The sequence below is a fragment of the Phyllopteryx taeniolatus genome, chromosome 10 (assembly GCF_024500385.1).
Source record: "Phyllopteryx taeniolatus isolate TA_2022b chromosome 10, UOR_Ptae_1.2, whole genome shotgun sequence".
Lineage (NCBI taxonomy): Eukaryota > Metazoa > Chordata > Actinopteri > Syngnathiformes > Syngnathidae > Phyllopteryx > Phyllopteryx taeniolatus.
In genome coordinates this window covers 10,648,516-10,676,001 of record NC_084511.1, presented here as the reverse complement: position 1 = coordinate 10,676,001, position 27,486 = coordinate 10,648,516, and the positions used below count along the sequence as shown (strand labels likewise).

The following is a 27,486-nucleotide window of genomic DNA, read 5'->3' as shown; positions in this document are numbered from 1 at the left end:
CACGGAAAGTATTGCAGCTTCTACAGCGGTACCACGGCTCCTCAGTCTCCAAGTAAGCGATTCTATTCCTTGCCATCGTTCTGACCTTCGTGTTCCTCCTTGTCCTCAGTGTATCCTCCGTGTCCCTCATCAAGTAGATCGCTTCCACCTCACCGTCAAGCCAGCCACCCGTCCACGTCACTGCCTGTCACGTATTCTCTGCCTCAACAACCCGCCAGCGCATCTCAAGGACCATCCCCTTTTTTCCTTTCAATAAACTGTTCATCACAACCTCTCAGCCTCTACCTGCTCTTGAGTCGAGTCTCCATCCGATCGTGACACTAGAGTTATCGAGACATTTTTTAACATCTTTGTCCTCTGACCTGTGAACCTCCAAACCATCATATTTTGGAAATTATGGCAAAATAAAGTGTTGTTAAGTCTCCATGAGCTATGTAGCTACAGAGAAAAGTACTGAGGTTGTACATATCAGAATTCAATCGACTAAGCAAAGGAGTTGTCTACTTGAGGTGAGGCATTTGTTTATTACAGCAGATGACACTCCAGGTGATTATTTGAGGCGCAGTCATGTTCGAGTGGAGGCCACTATTTGAGGAAGAGGGGTATCATAGTAGAGGTCAACAAAAAAAGAGAGTTGTCTATTTGAGGTGAGGCATTTACGTATTTATTAAAGTCTGAAAATCCAAGCATTTAACTGGGCACAGTGTTTATTAGAACGGAGGCCACTATTTGAGGAAGAGTGGTACCTTATCAGAGGTCACCAGAAGAGGGAAGTGTTTATTTGAGGTGAGGCGTTTATTTGATCAAAGTGGATGAGGAGCCGGGCATATAACTGAGGCAAAGCATCAATTTGGTTGGAGGCCAATATTTGAGGAAGTGCAGTGCAAAAAAAGGAGATGTCTAATTGAGATGAGGCGTTAATCTAATAAAAGTGGATAGTGATCCAGGTGATTAACTGTGGCACGGCGTCTATTAGAGCAGAGGTCACTATTTGAGGAAGAGGGCTGTCTCAGCTGGGGTCACCAAGAGAAGTTGTCTATTTAAGGTGAGGCGCTTAAAAATAAAAAACAAAAACAATTTTAGTCCCTACATGGACATCTAAGTTCAATAAAAAATGCAAATATTTCTCTTAAGATTACACGAGTCAACTTTTTCTACTATGGCCATATATTCATATAAATGGAGGTTCATGCCCTGAATTTCGAACAATGACGACGTAACATTGAATTTACAGGTAATTACTTTTAGCTACTATTATATTTACGGCAAGCAAAGTTTGTAACATTTGATAAACAAACTCTTAACAACTTAACAAACCTGACCCGCACATGAGAAACAGATGTCATTTTCAGATTCAGCAATGCAAAATTGTCCTAAATCAGTTGAAAAAACACAGACAGTGTTAGTAACCCAATGTTCTTAGTTGTCAAAAATGTGTGTTGAGGGGAATCAGATGAGGTTTTTAACTCGGATTACTTGTCAAGTTTTCTCCACATTTGAGGGAAAATGACTATTTAAGAAAAAAATCAATACTCATGTACTTACACCAAATGTGTTGGATATTTGACACCATTATTTGTTTTAATTTCAAGTGTGTCTTTAATTAAAAAAAAATGTAAGAGAATGTCATGGGAATAGATGATCCTCTTAAGTATACATTTCGCATGACGCTTGGGAGAACTACCAGTCCTGTGAGATTCAATTATGGTGTCACTATTGCAATATTGTAGAGGACATAAGAAGGAGCTCAAGACTGGGAAAGTATCCAAGTAGCTCTATCTATCACTAAACTGCAGACATAGACCCAACGTAGAATGCCATTCCATTCAATGACCCCTCTTCTCTCTCGCCAAATAATGAATAAACATGAGTGGCAGTGGCTGTGGGATGTAGGCCAGTCAGTGGTAGGGTCAATCAATCACAATTCCACAGCTCATTAATATTTATGAGCGGCACCGGGACCTGAGCTGGACACAGACGGGAGCGGCTTGTGCGGGTCAATATTGAAGGAAAAACAAGAGGCACGCTCAGGTAAGAAGTACCACCGGCGTGGTGTTATTGTGTAGGCAAAGGGGCTGCCGAGACATTTGGAATGATACCCTGAAGCTTTGCGATCAATACGCCACATTGTCCTTGGAAACAAACATCGGGCCATCTCATTTGTAAACCCGCTCAAGCACATCATTAATCCAAGTGGTGTTTTTTTTCACACGCACACACCCACACACGTTCCAACAGAGTGTCTCAACATAAAGTGTCACTCACGGCAGCACTCTGTGTCAGCGGGACAAGTGTGGGATTAGCTACAAGGAGGAAAAAAAGACTGTGGACATCTGCATAACAATGTCATGTGCCTGGAATGTCGCCTCCCAGTGCCACTCATTCATACATAGCCTCAGAGAAGATTGGTGAATTATTAAACAGCTTGTGAAGAAGTTTCTGACTTTGGATTGAATGAGTGCCAACTTATTAACTTTCTAGTGGACACCAGTGGAGGAAAGGAGGAAGATAAAGAGAAGCATCCACAATAATTTTGAGCGGCAAAACTACCACTGTAACATGACCTCCTACTAAAATGTAATTTGATTGTAATGCTGTTGCTGCTAGTATTAGTGGAAGAAGTACAGCAGTTGTAGTAGTGGAAGCATTGTAGTTGTTGTTAGGCGAAGTCAAGTAGTATTATTAATAGTAGCTATAGTAGTAGTAGTCATAGTAGCAGAGTTGTGGTTAGTAGTAGTAGTAATAGTAGCAGTAGTAGTAGTAGCAGCAGAGTTTTAGTTAGTAGCAGTGGTAGTAGTAGTCAGTTGTAATAGCAGTTACAGTATGAATAGTAGTAGTAGTAGTAGCAGCAATAGTAGTAGTAATAGTAATAAAAGTCGTAACAGCCGAGTTGTTGTTAGTAGTAGTTGTAGTAAATGTAGTAATAATAGTGGTAGTAGTAGCATTGTACATGTTGTTCGGCGAAGTCAAGTAGTTGTAATAGTATTATTAATAGTAGTTATAGTAGTAGTAGTCGTGGTAGCAGAGGTGTGGTTAGTAGTAGTAGTGGTAGTAGTAATAGTGGTAGAAGTAGCATTGTTGCATTGTAGTTGTTGCTAGAAGTAGTCTAGTAGTAGCAGTAGTGGTAGCAGCAGCAGTAAAAGCATTGTTGCATTGTAGTTGTTGTTAGGAGTAGAAGCGTAGTTGTAGTACTAGAACTAGTAGTAGTAGAAATAGTGGCAATAGCAGCAGTAGCATTGTTGCATTGTAGTTGTTGTTTGGAGTAGTCTAGTAGGTGTAGTCGGAGAAGCATAGATTTTGTTGCTGTGTGTAATGTTAGTAGTAGCACTGCTATTGATATTAGTAATTTTAGTGGTAGTAGCAGAGTTATTGTTAGGGGTATTAGTGTAGTAGTAGGAGTCAAGTATAGTAGTAATAGTAATAGTAGTCGTATTAGTGGTGGTGGTAGTCGTATTGGTAGTAATTAGTAGGAGCATTGTCGTGTTTGGCAGTAAGTAAATTATCGTAGCACCGTTGATGATATAAATAGTAGTAATTGTAGTAGTAGTAGTTGTACTTTTTGTTTTTGTTAGTAGTAACAGCAGAAGTAGTAGCGTTGTTTTAATTCTATTAGTGGTAAAAGTAGTAGCAGCACTGTTGTTGAACTTGTGTGTGCAGTATATAGCATGTGAATTCTACAATACAACTATGAAGAAGTAAGGTGAGAAGTAATGTGAGAAGGTGGAAGGCGAAGAACACCAGCATATTTGCCTATAACCTAGACTGGCCGCAGAGAGAGAGATTAATAAAATGCATAGGATCCTCAAATCCCTCTCTAATGAAGCAAACCGCAAGGGAGCTTCAGTCAATCAAAGTCATCATGTTGACTCATCACTTGCTGCTATGTCAGCACCAATGGTCATCCACATAATTCGCGCAGAGGGACGGAAAGGACAGGACAGGAGAAAAAAAAGGATATTCCATCTCGGCCCGAATGTCGTCCAGGCGATGGGAGAGTTCGATGGAGTCCTCCTCCTTGTTCTCATTGAAGACCTTGAGCTGGATGTCCAGCTCCTCCGTTTCTTTGAGCTCCTGCAAGTAAACAAAGAGTCAGTGGCTTAAATTGTCACATTTTTAGCTTATATGAAAGAAGAAAAAAAAAACATCCATCTAATTCATTGGTTTCAAATCTCCACCTAGTGTAGGTAAGTCCAAATGGAGTCCAAAAGTGATAAATGATGACGAATGTTAGGTGGATTGACTAGGTTAACCCTCTGGGCTCTAAGCTGGCCAATGGTGTCCACCTCGCATACTTTTTTTTTTTAACCATTTTAGCTGAGTTCATGGAAATGTAATGACCTTTCCCAAGGGTGTGAATTTTTGTCTGATTTTGTCATTTCCACTTCACTTCAACTTCAAACTTAATAATACTGTATACTGTTAACACTAAATTGTAACTTTTGTCTCTATTGAATTGAAACCCATGAAAACTATTTTCTTCAACTCCTTGTTATTTACTCGATTGAATCAGACAATTGGAGTGAAATTGGTTTCATTCTCAACTCAATGTTTGTTCATTTGTTTTGTTTTTTTACCATATCTCTTAATTTATATAACATTTATGTAAATTGCTTGGTAATAAATTGTTATTGGCTATGTAAAGAAGTTGTACTGTTTGAAATTCCACAATATTATGATTCCTTTTTTAAAATGTTTTACTCTTAACAAATGGCTGATTAGTTTGTTCAAGATGACCTACCGTATGGACTATTCTAATGGCTCTTTTTGTAGTATGAAAAGTGGATGTAGTCAACTCTTACATGTATGGCCCCAAACGTCTGTGCAGTAATTCAGTTAACGTAACACCAGGGAATATAAAAGAGTGTGGAGTGACTTGTTATCTAAAAAAAAAAAAAAAAAAAAGTTTCTTACCTTGGCCATTACAGAGATGCTACTAGATATTTTTGTGCATATGCATTTTATGTGAGACTTCCACCAGATTTAGTCATGTATTACCACCCCAAGGAATTATATTTTGTGCACCTTTCCAAAACAATATTTTTTTTTTATTTTGCTACCAAATACCATTATTTTTGTCTTCAGCAAATTTAATTACAGCTTATTTTTGTCAAACCAGTTTTTGATTTGAATAAATTGTTAAAGTAATACTATCCACCAGTTGTTGTAAATTTTCACCTGCTTTAAATATGTCTGTGTCTGCAAATAGTATTAATTTTAATGTCTTGCATACTGTATGTCATTATGTACATGATAAATAATTGCGGACCCAGCACTGACCCTTGTGCAACCCCACACACAATGTCCAAAGTGTTGATTGATAATTATTTCTTAAGTAACTTCTCACCCATTCTAGTACAAGTCCTCTAATACTATATTGTTCTAATTTAGTGAAGAATATTTAATGGTAAATTGTATCAAATGCCTTCTTTAGATAAATAAATACCCCAACAGCATATTTCTTTCTATCCATGGCATTTGTGGTTTCTTCTATTAATTCAATAAGAGATTGTCCTGTTGATCAGTAAACCCATACTGCATTGGTTATTGGTGAGTAGGTTATGCTTTTCTATAAAATCATCAAACTTGATAGTAAATACTTTTTCAGAATTTTTGAGAACTGTGGGAGATGAGAATCAGGTCTGTAATTTGTAAAAAGGTGTTAGTCTAGTAGTAAATAGAGGAATGACCTTTGTTTGTTTTTTTTATATTACTGGGATATTGACCAGGTTGTAATGATAGGTTAAAGATGTACATCATGTCAGTGATTTGGATATCCCATGCATTACCATTTTTTGTTTGTTTGTTTTGTTTTGTTTTTGTTTTACTATTTGTATGTGTAGTTCATGATCTACTGTATGATGATTCCAGCCCGTATTCCAACTCAAGCCTTAAATCTGCCAGTAAGCCCAGTTTCCAAGACTATACATCTCAGGAAAAGGAGGCCATCAGTAGTGCTGACAAAGTCACTTACAAAATAGTGCATTAATAGTTCTAATGCAACCGCTTATCGAGAGAACTTGGCAAAACAACTCACAAAAACCTCTGAGACTGTGAATAGCACCAACTCTTTAACACCTGTTCCATTCATGGGGAACTGTGGGGTCTCTCGCTTGAAATGTCAGCTTTGGAGCTGGAAGGAAGCGACAGGGCCAAATGTAGCCTAATTTCAGCAGGTCTCGACCATCCGGCGTCATTTTTAAGGGCCATCTGTCCGAAGCCACACTGACTCAGAGGGAGTGTGCATGATGGCTTAAGGAGACGCAGTAGAGGGAATAATATATGTACTCATGACTATTCAAACACAGAAGTTTTTATTTTATTTTTAAGCGTTGACCCATGCCTCCACAACATTTGTGAAAATCTGTTAAGTTTGTTAATATTGACAGAGCTAATTTAAAAAAAAAAAAAAAAAACTTATTAGTCTGATGGAGAAACCTCCCATAAATCACATGACTTTCAACTACTACTACTACTACTACTTTTACACTCTATCCGCCTTGGTTTGGGGCAGTCACTTTTCCACCAAGAAACTACGATAACCACACCACATTAAACGGAGTCGGAACACTCACAAAAAAACAAAAATTGAAGTGAACGAGGCTCTCCTGTATTTACTTCGACCAATGAGTGACCAGCAGGAGTTTACAATCATAGATGCTTAGAATCCCGGCTGACCGGGTACTAGAAACAGTATACCTTACAGTATAATAGGGGAGACCGGGGCTAGATGTCACACTTTTTACTCCGATATATATTTATTGGAATCAATACATCATATATAAACAAAATGTGTACCAGATGAAAGACCAAAGTCTCAGGTATATATTTTGTATTCAAATATTTTTGTAATCTAATAGAGTGTGTGAAAATGTGAGAGGTTGCCCCACCATCAGGTAAGTTGTTACACTGAATTTGGCAACTAATAAAACAAGGACAAAATTATTGTTGTTCTCCTTTTTTTACTTGAAAGTGAACATTGAAGTCAGTCACGGAAAATGTTTATCATTAAGCTAGAAAAAAGTCGTTGAACATAACCATTGAACAAACGTTAACATAAAATATTATGCAACATGCAGGGAATTAAAGTCCTTAGGAACTGCTGGCACGTAGGCCCTGGCTCTCAGTCTCAAATACCTGTTTTACCTTTCTTAAACTGAATATTCAAGATTAAACTGAATTACAAAAAAGAAAGCTTTGCTTCATTATGAAAATACATGTGACAAATAACCCAAAAATGACTGTTGTCCTAAACTACCATGTTTACCAATGCTAGCTCTATCTTAAAGTTAATTTAAAACAGAACAATAACTAAGGTATGAAAATATGCCTTAATCTCTACTCTAACAAGTCCACATGTATCACTGGTAGGATTTTTATCTGGAAGAAGCCTATTTTAAAATATATAAAATTAACTTTTTTAATTTGGGGTTTTTCAAAAAGAAATTGAAGGAGAGAGATGATTGCCGCTCATCTCAGCTCACAATGTAAAGGAAGAAAACTAGTATTTTACTTTTTAGTTGTGACCTCTGGTGGAGAAGATATTTGCAATATGACAACTTACCCATGATTGTCTCCCCTCCCTGGTTTTGCCAAATGAAAACACATTAATAAGCTAATGAACCCATATTATACAAACCACGTGGCCAGCTAGCAACTTCGGCCACTTCTCTATTCGATTAACCTCAGTATTGGGTAATTAGTTTTCTATATCAAAATGGCACCGTGGAAAACTGCAAAAAAAAACATGCAGCATTGAATACATCAAGCATACTGAGACGCGTTTGTTTCTACAAATTATTTCCAAGGGGAGACTTAGGGCAGCAGGTTGCATTAAAAAAATGGCTAGGTACAATAAATAGTAAATGATCATGACTTATGCTTAACATACTTGATGATTTTGCCAACTAAAAAGGGTTAATAGTGAGTACATCTGAACAGGTAGTGTGCAGTGGAAAAGGGGTGTAACATGGTTTTTATTAACACTTTTGAGTTTTCATGGGTTTTTTTTGTTTGTTTTGTTTTGTTTTTCTCTCCACAGGATGCAAACAGTTTCAATCTAGATTGACGTCACTGTAATAATGTCAAGATGGAATCCTTGTTGAACACATTTCCAAGTTAGACTAAGACACCAGGGAATAATATATGGTAAAACTATTTTATGACCCACGGAATTATATGGAGAGACAATACAGCACCTTTAGATAAATATAATCAAGACTAAATTATTGAGGAGTAAATATTCATCATAAAATGTGAGACTGAAACCCCACCAATCCCCCAGCGTCATGATAAAAATCCTTGGCCTTCTTCACAAGTCGAAAACTCCAGCTTTGCTTTTAATGCATCCATAATAATCCAAAGCAATGTTGCCAAATGACATTTTGATAACTCACAGGCAGGATCTTTTTGAGGCCACATCTTAGGAACTCATTCCGCAGATGTACCCGGAAGTCCAAGTCATCCGGGGAGGTAACCAACGCGTTGATGAACTGCATGCAAGCCACCTGGAGTGTGAAAACACAAAACACATGGGCAGATTCTTACAACTTGAGGAAAACAATGTCATCCTGTAAAATTTACTGGCTCTGTGATGGATATTGGCGTTTCAAACTGCTCATGTTGTTTTTCTGTTTTATTAATGCTTCAATGCCACTGAAAAAAGAAAAGAAGCAGTGAAGGTGAAAAGTCTGCAGCCGGGATGTGCATTATTAATTGATTTATTGAAACGGAAAAAGTCTGTGTGTTAGGTGTGTGTGGGGGTTACTTGGAAATCACTGATCAATTCTAATGAGCAGTAAGGTGTTTTAAAGGAGAGGACCACGGATAAGACAGTTTCTCTCGGACAGCCAATCGATTGGATGCTGAAGAATTCCCATGGATGCTGCAAGCTGTCTTCAGAAAACCTTGACCTGAACTATGGGCTTGGATCCGCTGTTAAGAAGTCAAAACAAATGCTTACACGTAACTGATGATATTTTTCCTCTAAACACCATCATTCGTCAGTCAATGTCAGAAGTCTGTATTTTACCAGAAAATGGTACTTTCCAAACAACCTAATTTTACGTTGCTGGGCAGTATTGATTTAACTAGTTCACATCAGAGAAAAAATATAAATAAAAGACTAGGAAGAACATACTGTAATTTGTACAGGGTCTTAAACAAAAGTCCTAAAATAGGGACTGGAGGTAATTATATACCTAACACAGTACATGTTAGATTGTCATTACTATTATTGTATTATCAATATTATTCTTATTATTATTATCAGTAGTAGTAGTAAAGGATTTTTTTTTTATTCATACAGCATACCGTACAGTGGAACCTCAGTTTCCCATACGGCCTATTTTTCATTAGAGTTGGTTTATGACTTATTTTGTCAAATTGTGTTCTAGTTTCCGTACACTTGTTCGGTTTTCGTGCAAAAACAAACAAACAAAAAAAAAAAGGTGGCTCAACAATTAATTTCACAAATTCATGTGCTCGTGACTCAGGCCATGTTCACACTGCAGGTCAATTCAGATTTGTTTGCCCAATGTGACATATATCTGATATTTTCATCTCAATGTGAACAGTACAGTTCAAATTTTTTCATATGCGACCCAGGCCTCTTTCATATGTGCAATATACGACGCAAGTGCAATATGGACGCTCACGGGGCCCGCATCCGACTTATACGTCATCAATAGGCGATAAATGTCACAATTGTTCGACAAAACGGACATAGCGGACAAAGCAGCAGCAAACAGCCAGTGGTGAAAAGAAGATGTTTTAGACCTGATAAATATGAGAAAATGTTGTATTCGGTTGCACAAAATCGGCACAAATGTGACATTACGAGACCGCTGCGAGGGGCCGTATTTACTTAGGTAAAAAACGCCATCTGGCAGTTGTGCACATGAGCAATGTGACGTCTGGTAATGTGCAAATGCGCGTCACGGGAGTGTTCTGTCCACAATAGAAGAGCCGCATTTGTTTTTTGTAATGTGAGCGACTGCATAAATGCAGCCCTATGGGGGGCACAAGTCAGTGCAAACTGTAGGCCGGTCCCAAGCCCGGATAAATGCAGAGGGTTGCGTCAGGAAGGGCATCCGGCTTAAAACCTTGCCAAACAAATATGAGCGTTCATCCAAAAGTGAGTATATTGGTAGAAGGATGATGAGGATGGAGCTGCCAGGCAAGAGAGCTAGAGGAAGACCAAAGAGAAGGTTGATGGATGTCGTGAGGGAAGACATGATGGCAGTTGGTGTTCGAGAGGAGGATGCAGGAGATAGGCTCTCATGGAAAAGGATGACGCGCTGTGGCGACCCCTAACGGGACAAGCCGAAAGGAAAAGAAGAATGTGAGCGACTGCATAAAAATATCGAATTTAACAAAAACATCCGAATTGGGTCTCATGCGCTTCAGTGTGAACATGGCCTCAGTATGACTTTGATTTTCGTTGTGTGTGCATCATCTTGTGCGTTCATTCGAAGCATTTTGCAAGTTGTGTAAAAAGGGTTCTCCAGATGCATTGTGCCAAAAATGTTCATGACCAACTCAAAGCAAAAAAAACCCTCACAGTTAACTGAGCAACATCGGCATAACACATTATTTCAAAAGTCAGGCCAAAATATAGGCATCAAGTAAAATAACAGTTTCACCTTTGGCCCAAAGGTGGCTTATTTAGCAGTCACACTCAGTAAAAAAGCACAACACTATTTGAGTGCGACTGTAAAACAAGACAGCAAGGGGCTGTAGAAATTATGGTGAAACTGTTATACTGTTGTGCTGTTATTCTGAAGGCCTAACTTTTGACAAAATGTGTTACGCTGATGTTGTCCCTATTACCCGAGTTTTACCGATCAGACAGGAGGGTTGTGTTTGGCTTGAGTTGTGTGTGTGGAATTCGCCTTGCCAGGTGTTGAAACCTTTTTACACAATATGACGAAGTTTGAGTACCAGCCATTTGATAAAAGGTGAGAAACATGATAGAAGAAGTAGCAAACCACTAAAAGGGCTCCTTCTTCTACCCTCTTTGCTGTCTTCCATACACTATCAAGAGTTTTTAATAAAGGTAAAAGTGATGTTAAATGTTCATCGATCCACTTCTGTAGTCATTTATATATACAGTATATTTCACACCATTTTATGTTTGTACAACTGTACATTTTTTGTTAGTGGGGAACTAGGGTTGGGCATCAAGAATCGAGAACCGATTGAAACCCGGACTAACATTCTGGTTCTCCCGGAACCATTAAAATTAAAACATTTTACAAAACATTGTAAAAAGTACGAAATTATGTTGTATTGAACAATTAGTAGATTGGCCCAGACTAAAGTTTAGACAATCATTCTATATGCTTGATCTATAAGTAAGAGTACAAATTTGGGAGTATTTTAGAATAATATGTTATTTTTAAACCCATTTTTTTTACGGGCCGAATTCTAGAATAAATTTGAGCCTCCACTTCCTGTCCCTTAGACACGCCCCCCTGGGTATTTAACCCTTAACTTCCACCTTCTCTCTCTCTTCTTTTCTTGGCTCCGCTCCTTTATAATGAAAGTTACCTAAGTACGACTCTGCCGTGCTGCCACCCCTCCTGCCTCCCCTTTCCTTTGTTCTTTATTTGCCACCATGTGCGTGAGCGACCGCCGGACCAAGACGGCGGTGCTTTCCGATCAAAGAAGCCGGCCATGCGGCTTCGATCGTTTTACCAAGCCTGATCTGTTGGCGGCGCCCCCGGCAGCCGTACCATTTACGCCCGCAGTTGAGAGCAAGAGCGGGGCCCACAACAAGTTCAAACGGCAGGAAAATTTACGAGTGCACCCTAAAGGGACAAGTACTTTCTTTTTGCATTTTTACTTTTTGTGTATCTTCTTCTTCAACTAAACCTCCCTCCTTTCCTCCTGAGATGCTCGGAGAAAGACCATCCCCAGGGCGTGTTCGTGAGTAGAGTAGTAGCAGTCGTTGCATGCTACCTTATGTTTTAAGCTAGCTTATGTTTTACCATGCCTGCGCCCAATAATACGGTGCACCTTATGTATGTGTTAAATACAGTCATTGACCCCGTAACTGAGAATGCGCCTTTTAATACGGTGCACCTTATGGTCGTGAAAATACGGTATTATGTTTTTATCTAATACCAATATACGCTACACTAGTGGCTTTACATCACAATGAATTGTGACAATATATATATATATATATCTATATATATATCTAGATATATATATATATCTATATATATATATATATATATATATATATATATATATATATATATATATATATATATATATATTGTCACACACACACACATATATATATATATATATATATATATATATACACACACAAACACACACACATGCTTGCCTCACTTCTACTTCCACCTTTGCTGTTTGTGGCGCATCCACTGTGGGCGCGATGCAGGAGTGGGGGTCGGAGTTGTTGTAGCCATACTAGACTGCAGTTCCGTAGCTCCTCAATGAGTAGACTTTTAACTCCGTAAAAGTAGTTCTGCCTGTGTGAAGCAGAAACCTACCACTGTATCTCTATCAGAGGGGACTTGGTGCGTGAGAGTTAACTGTTGCGATAAACCCGTATTTTAAATAGGACTCCTGATATAGTGTTGTTTCGTTTGCGAACGTTTCGTTCAAAAGAGCAAATCTTTTCAGTTAATGTAATTAGCTGAATTAGTTTAGGAAATGATTTTGTTCTTTGAGCTCTGCCGCCGTTAGCCAGCCCGCTCAGACCGGAAACATAAGCGTTCGAGATGGCTGGGACCGGAAACGGAAGCGTTCTGTGCCGTCTCGACATGTCAATTGAGACGCTCGGCTGTTGCGGCGAAGACGAGCCGGTCAATTTTCAAAATAGAACACATTGACACGCTTATCCTCACAAGGGTCACGGGAGTGCTGGAGCCTATCCCAGCTATCATCGGGCAGGAGGTGGGGTACACCCTGAACTGGTTGCCAGCCAATCGCAGGGCACATATAAACAATCAACCATTTGCACTCACATTCACACCTACAGGCAATTTAGAGTCTTCAATTAACCTACCATGCATGTTTTTTGGGATGTGGGAAGAAACCGCAGTGGCTGGAGAAAACCCACGCAGTCACGGGGAGAACATGCAAACTCCACACAGTCGGGGCCGGGACTTGAACCCCGGACCTCAGAACTGTGAGGCAGACGCTCTAACCAGTCGTTCACCGTGCCGCCACGCTAATTGCAATCCAACAGAAATTATATAAATTGGTCATTCTTTCTCTGCGGCCCGGTAACAAATGCCTCACGGCTCGATACCGGTCCGCAGACCAGTGGTTGGGGACCACATCCATCCATCCATTTTCTGAGCCGCTTCTCCTCACTAGGGTCGCGGGCGTGCTGGAGCCTATCCCAGCTGTCATCGGGCAGGAGGCGGGGTACACCCTGAACTGGTTGCCAGCCAATCGCAGGGCACATAGAAACAAACAACCATTCACACTCACAGTCATGCCTACGGGCAATTTAGAGTCTCCAATTAATGCATGTTTTTGGGATGTGGGAGGAAACCGGAGTGCCCGGAGAAAACCCACGCAGGCACGGGGAGAACATGCAAACTCCACACAGGCGGGGACGGGGATTGAACCCCGGACCTCAGAACTGTGAGGCAGACGCTCTAACCAGTCGTTCACCCTGCCGCCACGCTAATTGCAATCCAACAGAAATTATATAAATTGGTCATTCTTTCTCTGCGGCCCGGTAACAAATGCCTCACGGCTCGGTACCGGTCCGCAGACCAGTGGTTGGGGACCACAGCTATAGGGAATTAAACCAAAAAAATGTTTTTTGCAAGAATACATTATCTGTGCCACCACTAGTCTAAACACTGTTATTCTGATTAATATTGAGTTTGTGGAATAAGTTTATTTTCTTCAAACTATCATGTCCTCAACCCATTGTTATGTTCGTTATCGCGCATACACTCAAGAGTGCGCTAACCTGTTTTCCGGGTTTTGGTCACATGACATTTGCCACCCAAGCTCGAGAGCAGTTGTTACATTAATTTCGGTCGACAGTAGAGGGGACATTGCCTAACACGGCAGCCCCATGAGATGGATGAAAACGGAGGATACAATCCGTTAAATTCTTATTGCAGGAATGCAATCGTAATCAGAATGCTATATTAAGACTAATGGGGACACATACAACGTATTCTTGGAAAATGTTTCGTTCCCATTTAATATTTCTGGGTATCTGAAATGGGTTAGTTAAATTTATATTATTTGCTATGGGCAATACTGCCTTGATTTTCTGTATGATACAGTTTTACTCAAGACTTTCTGGAATGATTATAATCATGCCAACAAACTGAGGTTTCACTGTAATTATTTACGATTGAAAGTAAGCATTTCATTATTTGTATTATTACTGTCGTTATTGTTATAATGATTATTCTTATTAACTGCTAAATATATATTTGCTCTTCAACTCTTTTCAATCCTTAATTATTATTCATTTATTTTTTAGCAGCTTTTGCTCCAGAATTCTCCAACTCGACCCATGAACTACAGCTTGACAGATGCCATGTCAGCTCTGTAGGTGATGTCTATTGCGGCCATAATGACTGTGATGTCAGGCGGTTGTGTCAGATGTCATAGTTAAGGTAATTACAGCCCATTAGGAGCACTAACATTTTTTGGGGGGAGGAAAGGGAGGTGTTTATTTGACCACTATTGGGCCACTATTTGGAGAGATGTTACACTGCAGCTAGGTGATTGAGTGACAGACTTTAAAATCATCTCAACTGTTTTAGTTTACAAAGATAAAAATCACTGTTTTATTTTCACCATAGGACAACAATAAATAAGGTGCAAACAAAAGCAGCAAATATCTTTTATCAAATATCATTCCTATTTCAGTTAGGAATGCAGCAGTGTTGACCACACGCCACCATAAATAAAATAAAATAAACTGCTTACTCTTGCATGTAGAAATTTGACACTTGACTGAATCCACCAGAGAGCGCACACATAAAAGAACCTCAACCAGAAAACCTTCACAGAGTTCATGTGAGTGAAGAAAGCCATGCGGCTCATGAAATATTCTGTTTCTTCACCCGCATACGCATCAAGCCTCAAACATTCCTCGGCTGTATGTAGTGCAGTGTGGTTAGGGTGGTTTTAAGGGGAAAATATGTGGTTTACAGATACATAATGGTAACACTGACTTTCTAAACACTGGCACTGAACACAGAGTTGATTCTGTGGCTTTTAAAGGCTTATGAACAATTTACCTTTCCACCCAAACACACACATATATATCTGGGTCTCGGAAGTGCATGCTCAAGATGAAATAACTAATATTTTGTGATCTGCCTAGTTACAAAAAATGTATTACTTTGAGCAATCCGTTCTGAATGTCTCCTCATAACTTGGCAGTTAGGCGCCATTTTCATGCGATGGCCTAAGCCTGGGGTGTCAAATTCATTTTTGTCACGGGCCACATCGTAGTTATGACTTCCCTCAGAGGGACACATATGGGTTCACAACTGTAAACCCATATAAATGAAAGATGACCTCCTATACTGTAATTACATACAGTATACACAACATATTGATGAATAGCCAATTTTGAAATCAGAAGCCTATAAAAACATGTTTGTCAACTATTATATTTCTTTTCAAAGGGGGATTGGTAACAAAAAAATGCTTTCAAATATCTCAATGGTATTACACCAGAACACAATGAGCAATTTCTATTTGCTTCGCGGGCAAGATAAAATGATGTGGTGGGCCGGATCTGCCCCCCGCGCCACCAGTGGCCTACGCACTATCATGTCAAAGCCAAAAGGTAAGCAGAGCAGCAGTGTTAGCACAGATTAGTATTAGCTAACAGCCTTATCTACGGCAAGCAGATTGAACATTTAAAAACTAAGTTTGACTATCCGGCATTAACATTGTCGATCAAAAACATCTTTTTGACTAATCATAATTACAATTTGAATATTTGGAATTTTCATTCAGTATCTTTATGACAAAACTGTGATTAATTAAAACCGATCTATAATTCAGTTTTGCCTAGTCAAAATGCACCTAGTCATAGCAACGCCCTCGGGGTACACTGATGTTGTTGCCTGACACATTACCACACTGGAAATGTGGAGCGTCGCAGTGCGCCAGAATTCTTGGTCCTTTGTGTATCTTACCTGAGGAATGTAAGTTTTTGTGTTTACTAAGACACAAGGGAACTGTTTGTTTGATTTCGACATTTTGAAAATTGACAGAAAAAGATGCAGAGTATATATCCTTTTAAATGCAATTTCTGGTGTGCATAGAGTCCAAACTGGTTGGGGAGACGATTCTATTTACTTCCCAGTAAAACATTTTAATTCACTTATCAATGATCACAATCTTTATTTCATTAGTGGCAACATTTAAAGGAAAAATACCCGCATTATCACAGTGTCTTTAAACGAGCAGCTGCCTCAGCAGTTTTCCGCAAAAACTCTCCTGCTGCACGGTCCCTACTGTTAAAAGAAGTCACTCCATAAGTAATTACCCACTTTGGGTATATAGAAACATATATCGAGCGGGTTCCTTTTTACTGCCATTTTACTTTTTTCCTTCTGCTGAAGTACAATTGTGAAAAACATGAAGGAGTGCACTCTTTTGTTGCCCTTGCAAACCGAGGTCCTCTGAGAGCTTGAGGGGGGAAAAGAGGAAGATAGGAAATGTTTGTAAGATGTGATAGAAATGAGCAAAGTAGGAGAGAAAGTGAGGAAAAGAGATGTTGGTTGTAAAAAAGACAAGACCGCCAGAGAAAAAAAGGGAGCTCTAAGAAGTCTATGTTTTTAATTAAAGCAGCAGCGGTGATGAAGCTCTGGGAGTCATATTCCATATTACCCATCTCACCGTGTGCCCAAAGGGCTGTGGGCTTGACAAGCGGACGTGAGGACGTCACCACTGTCCTTTTCATTCCTGCTCTGAGAAATGGTCTCCATGACAAAATCTAACTTCAGGGGCTGACACAACTTGGTGCCAGTTTCCAGCTGCCACAATAATGCCACAAAAATCATATGTTGGATGAACTACACTGTGCTGTTTGTAAGTCAGGCAGGCCACTGATACATGTATACACTTTGTTTAAATAACAACTAAATGACTGCTTTTCAAAAAGTCCAAACAATTTGAAGTGAAATTAAGCTACATTTACCTCGAGCATCAGATTGTTTTTTTTGTGTCCAACCTCTCATCTGCAGTTTTAAAACATAACATAAACATAAAAAATCGGTCAGACTTTTTTGCCACATCATAGAAAATTGAGAGTAGGTGGGGATTTCTGTGAATTCTGACAGTTTGGTTCTTAAAAAAAAATAATAATAATAATAATAATCTGCATAAGGGTGCACTTATGACTGCCGAAGCGCAAATATTGTAGCGGAGGTTCATGTGATCTTGTTTCACATAAAATTTATTTCTTCAAAGTTTAGGGTTGCCCAAAAATTATTGCTGTGCCTCTACAATGACAATGATCTTTTGCCGCGCACACACAAATTACTATCATTATTTTAATAAATGCACACTAACAGCTGATTGTGTTACATTTTGAGAAAGATGACTGACCGCATGAAAATAAAATATAGTTGTTTTGATTTAAAATAAGAGGAGGAAGATGGGGAAAACTGCATCCTAAAACTGTTTGTCAAAAGCAGTGTTTGTGTCTTTATATACAGTACACTAAGTATATAGTATTAGTGGGAATCCAAACCTGAAGCTGTTGGGCATCGTGGTTCTCCAGTCCTTCCACAATTGGAGCAAATCTCTCTTTATTATTCCGCTCTGCAGCAATAGTCATGGCGGCCAGAATCTTATCCAGGCTGGAAATAAAAGAGACCACCGGGAGAGGGGGTAGGTGTCAACAAACACTTTTATCACCTCATTGACCACATTTAATCACAATTTTCAGGTTAAAAAAAATATGAATCTTGTTTCATGCGGAACCCATTTTTAGTTACAAGCTCACACCCCTTGTTCTAAACTATTATTGCAGTATCTCAATTTGCCCTTATCACACTTCCTATGTATACATTTATATTGCACGGAAATAAATGTGTTTGTGTTGAGCTGTCAGGGCAATTGTGTTTAAGAGGTTTTCCATTCAGAGAAAAGGTGCAATTAATTGCATGGGACGGGCAGACTAATGTGCAAAAATACTGAATGAGAACGTAAGCAAATTAGACAACTTGCAAGGGCTCACAGCAGTTCGTCTAAACAGAAAGGCGTTCGTTTTCACAAATGCACTAATGGAAGTAAATTCAATTATTATCATCCGCCTTACTTTTATTGTCATGCTTGTATGAATAAAACTACCCGGAAGTAGCTGTTTTCTCAGCGAGCGTGATTATGTGTTTGACCAGTAGGGTTACAAGTGTAGAGGAAACCTGACAGAGACATGAATAGAGGTTAGTGACTCACAAGCAGGCGTTCAGAGTAGTTTTAAAGGCACTTGAAAGGACGCTTCAAAACAGGCCACATAGATCTGCTTAAGTTGTCGCGTTCCCTCGCAAGGCTGTCAGCTAAACATGAGCTGCCGTCACGCCATACGCTGGCAGCGAAAAGACGCCTCAACTTGTGTCGCTGTCACTTGCTACAAGGTAACTACCATCATGCTAAAGAGCCCACCCCCATGGTGAGTACAACATATTCTCTGTGTGGTACTTAATAGTTACACTGTATTTCCATTTAAATATAGTGAACATTACCTGCAACAGTGTCAGAGCAATAATTATGAATGCATATAATATGGTCCAGTTGAAAGACTGGTGAAGGTTTGACGAATGGTACGAAAGCCCTCTTGAAGGTGCTTCAAATCTGCATTGTCACTGTTACCACGCCCAATAAATTGCCATTCGGGGGCCTTTTCCACAGTCAAATGCAGACCAAAGACACAGTATATCTTGGGTTTGAAGTTACCATTTTTGAGTCATGATAGACATTTTAAGGGCTCACTTTAAAGGTGTCCCAGAAATATAGTTCAATTGCTACCAGATTTGAACATTGTATGCTACCAGTAATTCCCAACCACATATCAGCAGGTGTGTCACGGTGAAATTTTTCAATTTCACATAATCGGTGGTGTCCTGCAATTGGCTGGCAAACAATTCAGGGTGTACCCCACCTCCTGCCCGCATAGGCTCCAGCATAACCACGACCCTAGTTAGGATAAGTGGTGTAGAAAATGGATGGATGGACATAATCCATCCATCCATCCATTTTCTACTGCTTATCCGAGGTCGGGTCACGGGGGCAGTAGCAGGGACGCCCAGCCTTCCCTCTCCCCAGCCGAAGGATGTAGTCTCTCCAGCGTGTCCTGGGTCGTCCCCGGGGTATCCTCTCGGTGGGACGTGCCCGGAACACCTCACCAGGGGAGCGTCCGGGAGGCATCCGAATCAGATGCCCCAGCCACCTCCTCTGGCTCCTCTAGATGTGGAGGAGCAGCGGCTCTACTCTGAGATCCTCCCAGATGACTGAGCTTCTCATCCTGTCTCTAAGGGAGAGCCCAGACACCCTTCGGAGGAAACTCATTTCAGCCGCTTGTATCACAACGGATCGATACAAAGTCCGCATCACTGCAGACGCTGCACCGATCCGCCTGTCGAGCTCCCGTTCCATTCTTCCCTCACTCGTGAACAAGACCCCAAGATACTTAAACTCCTCCACTTGGGGCAGGATCCCATCCCCGACATGGAGAGGGCACACCACCCTTTTCCGACTGAGGACCATGGTCTCAGATTTGGAGGTGCTGATTCTCATCCCAGCCGCTGCTCTAGTGAGAGTTGGAGGTCACGGCTTGATGAAGCCAACAGAACCACAAAAGCCAACAGAACCACAAAAGCAATACTGAGGCCACCAAACCGGACCCCCTCAACGCCTCGGCTGCGCCTAGAAATTATGTACATAAAAGTTATGAACAGAATCGGTGACAAAGGGCAGCCTTGGCGGGGTCCAACCCTCACAGGAAACGAGTCCAACTTACTGCCAGATTTGCGAACCAAACTCTGACTCCGGTCGTACAGGGACCGAACAGCCCGTATCAGGGGGTTTGGTACCCCATACTCCCGAAGCATCCCCCACAGGACCCCCTGAGGGAAACGGTCGAACGCCTTCTCAAAGTCCACAAAACACATGTAGACTGGTTGGGCGAACAACCATGCACCCTCGAGGATCCTGCCAAGGGTGTAGCGCTGGTCCACTGATCCACAGCCAGGACGAAAACTACACTGCTCCTCCTGAATCTGAGATTCAACTTCCCGACGGAGCCTACTCTCCAGCACCCGTGAATAGACCTTACCAGGGAGGCTGAGGAGTCTGATCCCCCTGTAGTTGGAACACACCCTCCGGTCCTCCTTCTTAAAAAGGGGGACCACCACCCCAGTCTGCCAATCCAGAGGCACTGTCCCAGATGTCCACGCGATGTTGCAGAGGCGTGTTAACCAAGACAGCCCTACAACATCCAGAGCCTTGAGGAACTCCGGGTGAATCTCATCCACCCCCGGGGCCTTGCCACCAAGGAACTTTTTAACCACCTCGGTGACCTCAACCCCAGAGATAGGAGAGCCCGCCTCAGAGAACCCAGACTCTGCTCCCTCATGGGAATTCGTGTCAGTGGAATTGAGGAGGTCTTCGAAGTATTCTCACAACGTCCCGAGTCGAGGTCAGCAGCGCCCCATCCCGACTATACACAGACTATATCGAGTCGGAACCTCTCGACCTCACACAACAGCTCGGGCTCCTTCCCTGGCAGACAGGTGACATTCCACGTCCCTAGAGCCAGCTTCTGAAGCCAGCGATCGGATCGCCTTCGGCCACCGCCCAGCTCGCACTGCACCCGACCCCTATCACCCCTCCCACAGGTGGTGAGCCCATGGGAAGGGGGACCCACGTTACCCTTTCGGGCTGTTCCCGGCCAGGCCCCATGGGTGCAGGCCCGGCCACCAGGCGCTCGCCTTCGAGCCCCACCTCCAGGCCTGGCTCCAGAGGGGGGCCCCAGTGAGCCGCGTCCGGGCAAGGTAAACCTGAGTCCATTTTTTGTCGTCATCATAAGGGGTCTTTGAGCCGTGCTTTGTCTGGTCCCTCACCTCGGGCCTGTTTGCCATGGGTGACCCTGCTAGGGGCATAAAGCCCCAGACAACTTAGCTCCTAGGATAATTGGGACACACAAACCCCTCCACCACGATAAGGTGACAGCTCAAGGTGGGGTGGATGGACATAATTGGTCTGAAAATTGTTATTTAAGATCTCCTTGTGTGTTTTTCATCAATTCCTACAAGCATATCAGCTTTGTGCCACTGGCCCAGATTTCACACTAAGTAAATACATTTGTGAGTAAATTGCAGTAAGATCATTATTTCAGTATACTGTATATACTTTTTGTGACATTTTTATTTGGTTGTGTGCCATGAGATTTTTCAAATGTAAAAGTAAAGTGTCTGGCTCAATTAAGGTTGAGAAACACTGTGCTAGACAGATGGGTGGCGCAAAATTGCAAAAAATGTGAGCTTTTGCCATTGCATGTGGCCACAGCATTACATCAAAATAAAAAAAAATAAAAAATAAATAAAAAATTTAGAGCTGGAGCAAACATCTTTTATTCGATGAAGGCCACACCCTGATGAGATTCATAGCCCCCAACCTTCCGGTAAAAATGCAATATGCAAATGCAATAATGTTACTCGTGAAGCACCAGTTTCCTTCAAACTGTGTATAATTGTGTCAAGTCCTCAGTGAGTTTGTGAAAGTCTGTTAATCGTTGCTAATTTTTTATTATGGTCGTGTGTCTCTAATTCTCATTTGTAAAGTTATCAATATAATGTTTAATTTTTAGTTTTGGAGTACAGCGAGTGCCAATAAAACCATGCCGCAGGCCACATATGGTCGCCGAGCCACACTGGTCACCCAGAGCCTAAGAGAATGGTTAGACTGAACAGTAACTTGCAGACAACAGTTGTTCCCCTTGGATACCGTATCTAACAACCAGTGACACTGTCATTGAGCCACTCTTCTCAACTATTCAGCAGCTAGACAGAAAAGCATGAACATATGCAGCTAGTGTAAGAGCTTAAGGCCTCTTTGGAGGGTCAGAGATGTGTGACACAACGCTTAACTGAATTTGCACGTTTGCAGTTGCATACAAACTCACTCTAGGGGTGTCATTGTTATTCTAGTCCTCCCCCGCAGGAAACAACAAAAAAAACCTGCTCTAAATGCAATTTAAAAGGTGTCAGTCCATGCCAAACAACATTGATTAGATCAACACAGTAAAGGCAGCCGACTACATCGTTTGCCCGAAGTGAAGAAGCTGACTGCAATACATTTTGAATTGAGCCGGCAATGCACTGCTGCAAAAATGGAGGGGCGCATGGCAGTCTCCCTCGTTTTTATAAGCACATGCCATTCAGTGGGAGACCACTGAGGCATCTGCAGATGCTGTGTTATGTTGTGTTATTAAAAGATTGTCCTATTTCTTTATTGTCGCAGGAACACTCCGGAGCATGTAAACACAGCAGAGATGGACCACTTCCTATTTGTTTGTCAAATGTGACAATTTTGAAATGGAGTTGTACTGTTTCCTTAACACTAATGTTTCTGGGGAAACACTATACAGCTTTCAAAGTTGTTGCCAATTTTGAAAAAAAATAAAAAAGAAACATTACACAGTTGGTTTCAGAAGATTTGTATTCCTTTTGTTTTTCTTGACACTGAACCAATCTTGCAAATGCTTATTGGCAGTATATCCCCGGAATTCAATAATTTAAAAAAAAAGTACATATATTTTTTTTTTCTCAATGCAATTGAGGCAACAGCAAACCCTGGTAAGAGCAACAGTTTACAGTATGATTGCATGATATTGGAGGAAAAAATTACATTGTTATTTTTCGTAACCATGTGGTATATATTGTGATGTGAAAAATACAGGAAAACATACTCATGAAATGTGAAAAACAGCACATGTTTCTCTTTTTCAATCTATGTATTGTTTGGACAGTTTATAATGTAATAACAATGATGAAATAATAAATAGTATGAATAAAATACAATTATGCAATAGAGCACAGAAGTATACAGAGTAATTTGTGTTTTTTTTTCATGCCCAGTTGTACTGTACAGTCATTAGGACATTCCTAACACTATTCATTTGTATTTGACCAATCTCAAATATTTTCTAAGATAATATGCATTAGTATTTCTATATTTGAGTGCATTAGTTTAAACAACACACGTTGCTGTGGGCACCTTAAGTTTGTCCCTTCAATGTAGCCGTAGCGTTCACCCCTCCCCCTACCCCAAAGGGTAATGTGTTGCATTTGTTTGCTGGGTTATGAAGACCTGTAATGTACATTAAATGCAGGCGTGAAAATGGTTCCTGTGTCCTCATTAGGAGTTATCATACAAGTAAGACAGAATGAGGCTATAGGGAGACGAGATAGTGAGGGTGGAGAACTTAAAATACTAGTAATAATGGTCCAGAGCAATGATGAGTGTGGTAAAGAGGTGAAGAAACAGGTCCAAGCAGGTTGGAAAGGGTGGAGGAAAGTGTCAGGTGTGTTATGTGACAGAAGAGTCTCTGCAAGGATGAAGGGCAAAGTTTATTAAGACAGTGTAAACAAACATGGATTATAAACAGCTATCTATTGCAGTTGTTTATGCAGCTATCTGCTCTGAGAAACCTATAAAATGAAAACGAAAGAAAACAGCTTTGGGTCAAGTCGTGGAGGAGAAGGAAAGAGATGTGACAACCTTTGTTATCTAGTTCTATTTCCGATGCCCCCCCCCCCCCCCACACACACACACTCTCTCTTTTTTTATTGGCCAATCACCAAATGTCTTAGCAATAGGATCAGCTGCATCTACCTGATTGCCACCAGAATCAGTAAAATAGAATACTTGTCATCCCCCGTTTTTTCATTAAGGGTTCATTTGTTAATGTAACAGCAGTCACCAAATTCATTGGATACTAATTTTGTTTATGGTGGAAAAGTGATCAAGGAGGGCGCAAAGGCAAAGACAGATGTTGAGATGGACAGATGGACCAGCGGCAACCATTGTTATCTGCCTCTCGTCTTTGGAACTGAAAGGACAAATCATGGATGCAAGCAGACGAAATGAGCTGAGCCAGTTGAGGTGGCTGGGATGCCCCACGGACGCTGACCTGGTTATGTGTTTTGGGCGTTCCCAACCAGGGGTTAGACCTCGGGGCAGACTTGGACACACTGGAGGGAGTACGTCTCACGGCTAGCCTGGGAATACCTTGGTGTCCCACCGGTGGAACTACAGAAAGTAGCTCTAGATGGGGATGTTTGGGCATTCCCTAGTTTGACTGCTGCCCTGAACCCAGTCAATGATCCAAAATTAACTAATCACATCCAACCCTAAGCAGCATAAGGGTAAGATGACTACAGATAAAAAACAAAAACAAAAAACAGTCTAAACTGACCGGTGACTTAAACACATCTCCAGTTTAGCATTCATGCATTTAGTATTTTATAAATGCCAGAGACTTAATTGCTCATGTGTCCTATTACAGTGCACTGGATAATTTGCTGGTGTACTGTAGCCCGTTGACAAAAGCTAATTTTGATTGATATGAACACAAGTAGATCGTACATCAAACCTTCTTTCTGTTAGCATTCATAACACAAATAAGATAATCACATGATTTATTGGAATACAAAACTTTCCATCAATGTTTTCGGATGGAATGAAGCCAAAAATAAGTCAGATACAAATTAAGCACTTGTCAAAAGTACTAAAATACCTATTGTAGCTGTAAAAATCTGTTTTGAGCAGCGAAAATGGATTACAATTTTTTGATCGGTTCAAACTCTTTCAAGAGTTAAGGTTTGCTTTCAGTCAGGTATTATATAGGATATTTCATGTAAATAGAGATGAGTGTGGTTCAAGGAAAAATATAATACATATCAGACAGTATATCAACAGCATTACATAGGCAATGTGTTGAGCGCGAGAGACTTCATGGTAATGTCAAATTGCCGGAATGTTGGGGGAAAAAGGATTGGTAAAAGCGGAGATGTTTTTTTTGAAAGTGGCTTTCCTCTGGGTCTCGTTATTTTGAACTAACCCTTTCACAGAGACAACATTGACCTCTCCATTCCACAACGAGTCTGATGTCGAGAAAAATCTCATTATCAATGACTTGAGACGGGACGAGCGATCAGGTGATCGGCCTTACATGTTTTCCTCGCCGATGATACAGAATGCCGACAGGATCTTGACAGTCTCGGTCATCATACTGGTCTGTTTGGGGTCGATGGATCGCGCCAGTAACAACAGGCTGCGTTCATCTCCCAAGATCCTTTGCAGCCCATACTGTCAAGATAGTGAAAGCAAGGAGATGGATCAGGGAGAAAATATGTCCAGTGGGTGTAAATTAAGCAGAGCATTCAAAGATGTTACATTTTACTCGAACAAAGCTTGAAGTGTGTACGTCCAACTTTACTATACTGTATTTCTTCAAGTAACACAGATAGAAATGTATTAACATTAATGATGAGGGGACCAGGCATTTATTAGGAGTAAGGTATTATTTCTACAAATACATTGTAATAATAATAGTGAAATTAGAGTATAAAACCTTTTCTTTTCTTTTTTTTTTAAACACAGAGAAGAGGCATGAATCTGAGGTAACCAGGTGTGTATGGGGTAAGGCCTTTATTAGGGGGAGACATTATTTCTCACAAATGCATTGTAAAAATAATCATAAAGCTGGGGTATAGAATAATGTAAAAAGGCTACTGTATTTTCACGACCATAAGGCGCACTTAAAAGTCTTAAAATTTCTCCAAAATGGACGGGGCGCCTTATAATGTGGCGCGCCTTATGTGTGCACCGAGTTCCAAAATCTGTAAATGTTGTTGTGTGACTTTAATGAGCGCTCCGCTTAACTGACTGGGAGCATTTCCTGCCGACAGGCTGCTTATATAGATGAAAGGCAGACCTGACTGAGGACAGCATACGGACGTAAAGGGGGAAGGTTGCGCGTGACAGAGGACCAGTAGGTACATAGTTCAGGTATGTGCATCGGTTTGGCTAAGGACCCCCGAAAATGGCACCTACGAAGAGACACGCTTACGAAGCACAGTTTAAACTGCAACCTATTAGTTACGCGGAGGAACATGGGAATCGAGCAGCCGCGAGAGAATTCAAGATCAACGAATCATGGCTCGCAAGTGGAGGAAGCAGGAAAACGAGCTTCGCCAACTCAAGAAGACGAAGCTGAGTTTCCGCGGAAACAAGGCGGGGTGGCAATGGATTAATGAGCAAAGAACAGCCGGGAGAAGCGTCTCTACAGTCACCATTCGACTGAGTGCAATAACTCGGAACTTGACATCATTCCGGGAGGCTTGACGAAGGAACTCCAACCGCTGGACATCGGTGTAAACAGGGCATTCAAAGTGAAGTTGCGAGCGGCGTGGGAGCCATGGATGACAGATGGCGAACACAGCTTTACTAAAACTAGGAGGCAGCGCCGGGCGAGTTACGCCACAATTTGTGAATGGATTCTGGCTGCTTGGGCTAAAGTGTCTGCTTGCACTGTTGTTCGAGCTTTCGTAAAAGCTGGCATCATGTCTGAAGAGCCGCATGGCAACGAGACTGACTCCAACAATGACGAGAGGGAACCCGGGATGTTTGATGGAGAACTTTCCCAGCTGTTCATTTCGGATAAAGAACATGAGGACTTTGATGGATTTGTGGATGAGGATTGATCAAAAAATAACGTGAGCACATTGTTAAATATGTCAATAAAGTTCAACCGAACTCAGTTTTGCTCCAGCTGCCTTTTAAAAAACATTGTTTTAGCGTGCATGCATGCTACCGTATGTTTTAATCTAGCGCCTGCGCCCAATAATACAGTGCGCCTTATGTATGTGTTAAATACAGACATAGACCCCGTAACTGAGACTGCGCCTTTTAGTACGGTGCACCTTATGGTCATGAAAATATGGTAACATCGACCAAAAAAAGAAAAAAGAAATGAAATATAAAAGGGGACTTTAAGACATCAATATATGCTGCTGTTTTTCATAAGCAGCAGTGTTAGGACTATTAGGCTCAGCAGTTGGCTCTTGAATGTCTTTATGTGAACAATAGCATCTATGAACCACATATGGTTAATTGAGACACACTGTATATGCAAGTGGATGCCTAAAGAAATCAGTAATATAATAACCAAACAAACCCTGACTATCAGGAAAAAAGAAATAATTTATTTCACATTAAAAAGCCTTGAAATGTGTGCCACTATATGAGAAAATGAGCGAGATCTTCCCAAAATGGATAATTAATTGATGTGAGAGCCGAGTGGAAATTAGCTTCTCTATATTTGCCCATTATCTCAGACAGTATCATCTTCCAGTGGAATCCAGGCCACCAAGTAAAACTCAAAATTAGGCCTTTTTAATGCTTGGTGAAGCCTATTGTATCATAACCATTTAAAAGTCT

At 40.9% G+C, this 27,486-nt stretch overlaps 1 protein-coding gene across 10 annotated transcripts in view; it reads right to left on the bottom strand.

Annotated features, from left to right (window-relative positions):
• Window positions 1-27,486, bottom strand: part of diaph2 (diaphanous-related formin 2) — a 563,702-nt gene that overhangs the window by 358,333 nt on the left and 177,883 nt on the right. For all 10 annotated transcript variants that reach the window (XM_061787877.1, XM_061787869.1, XM_061787876.1 and 7 more), the window contains 4 exons: window positions 25,217-25,353; window positions 17,735-17,843; window positions 8,394-8,504; window positions 3,959-4,071 (listed from right to left, as the gene is read on the bottom strand). In XM_061787877.1, coding sequence (XP_061643861.1) covers window positions 3,959-4,071; window positions 8,394-8,504; window positions 17,735-17,843; window positions 25,217-25,353 — 470 coding nt within the window. The remainder of the gene's footprint in view (window positions 1-3,958; window positions 4,072-8,393; window positions 8,505-17,734; window positions 17,844-25,216; window positions 25,354-27,486) is intronic.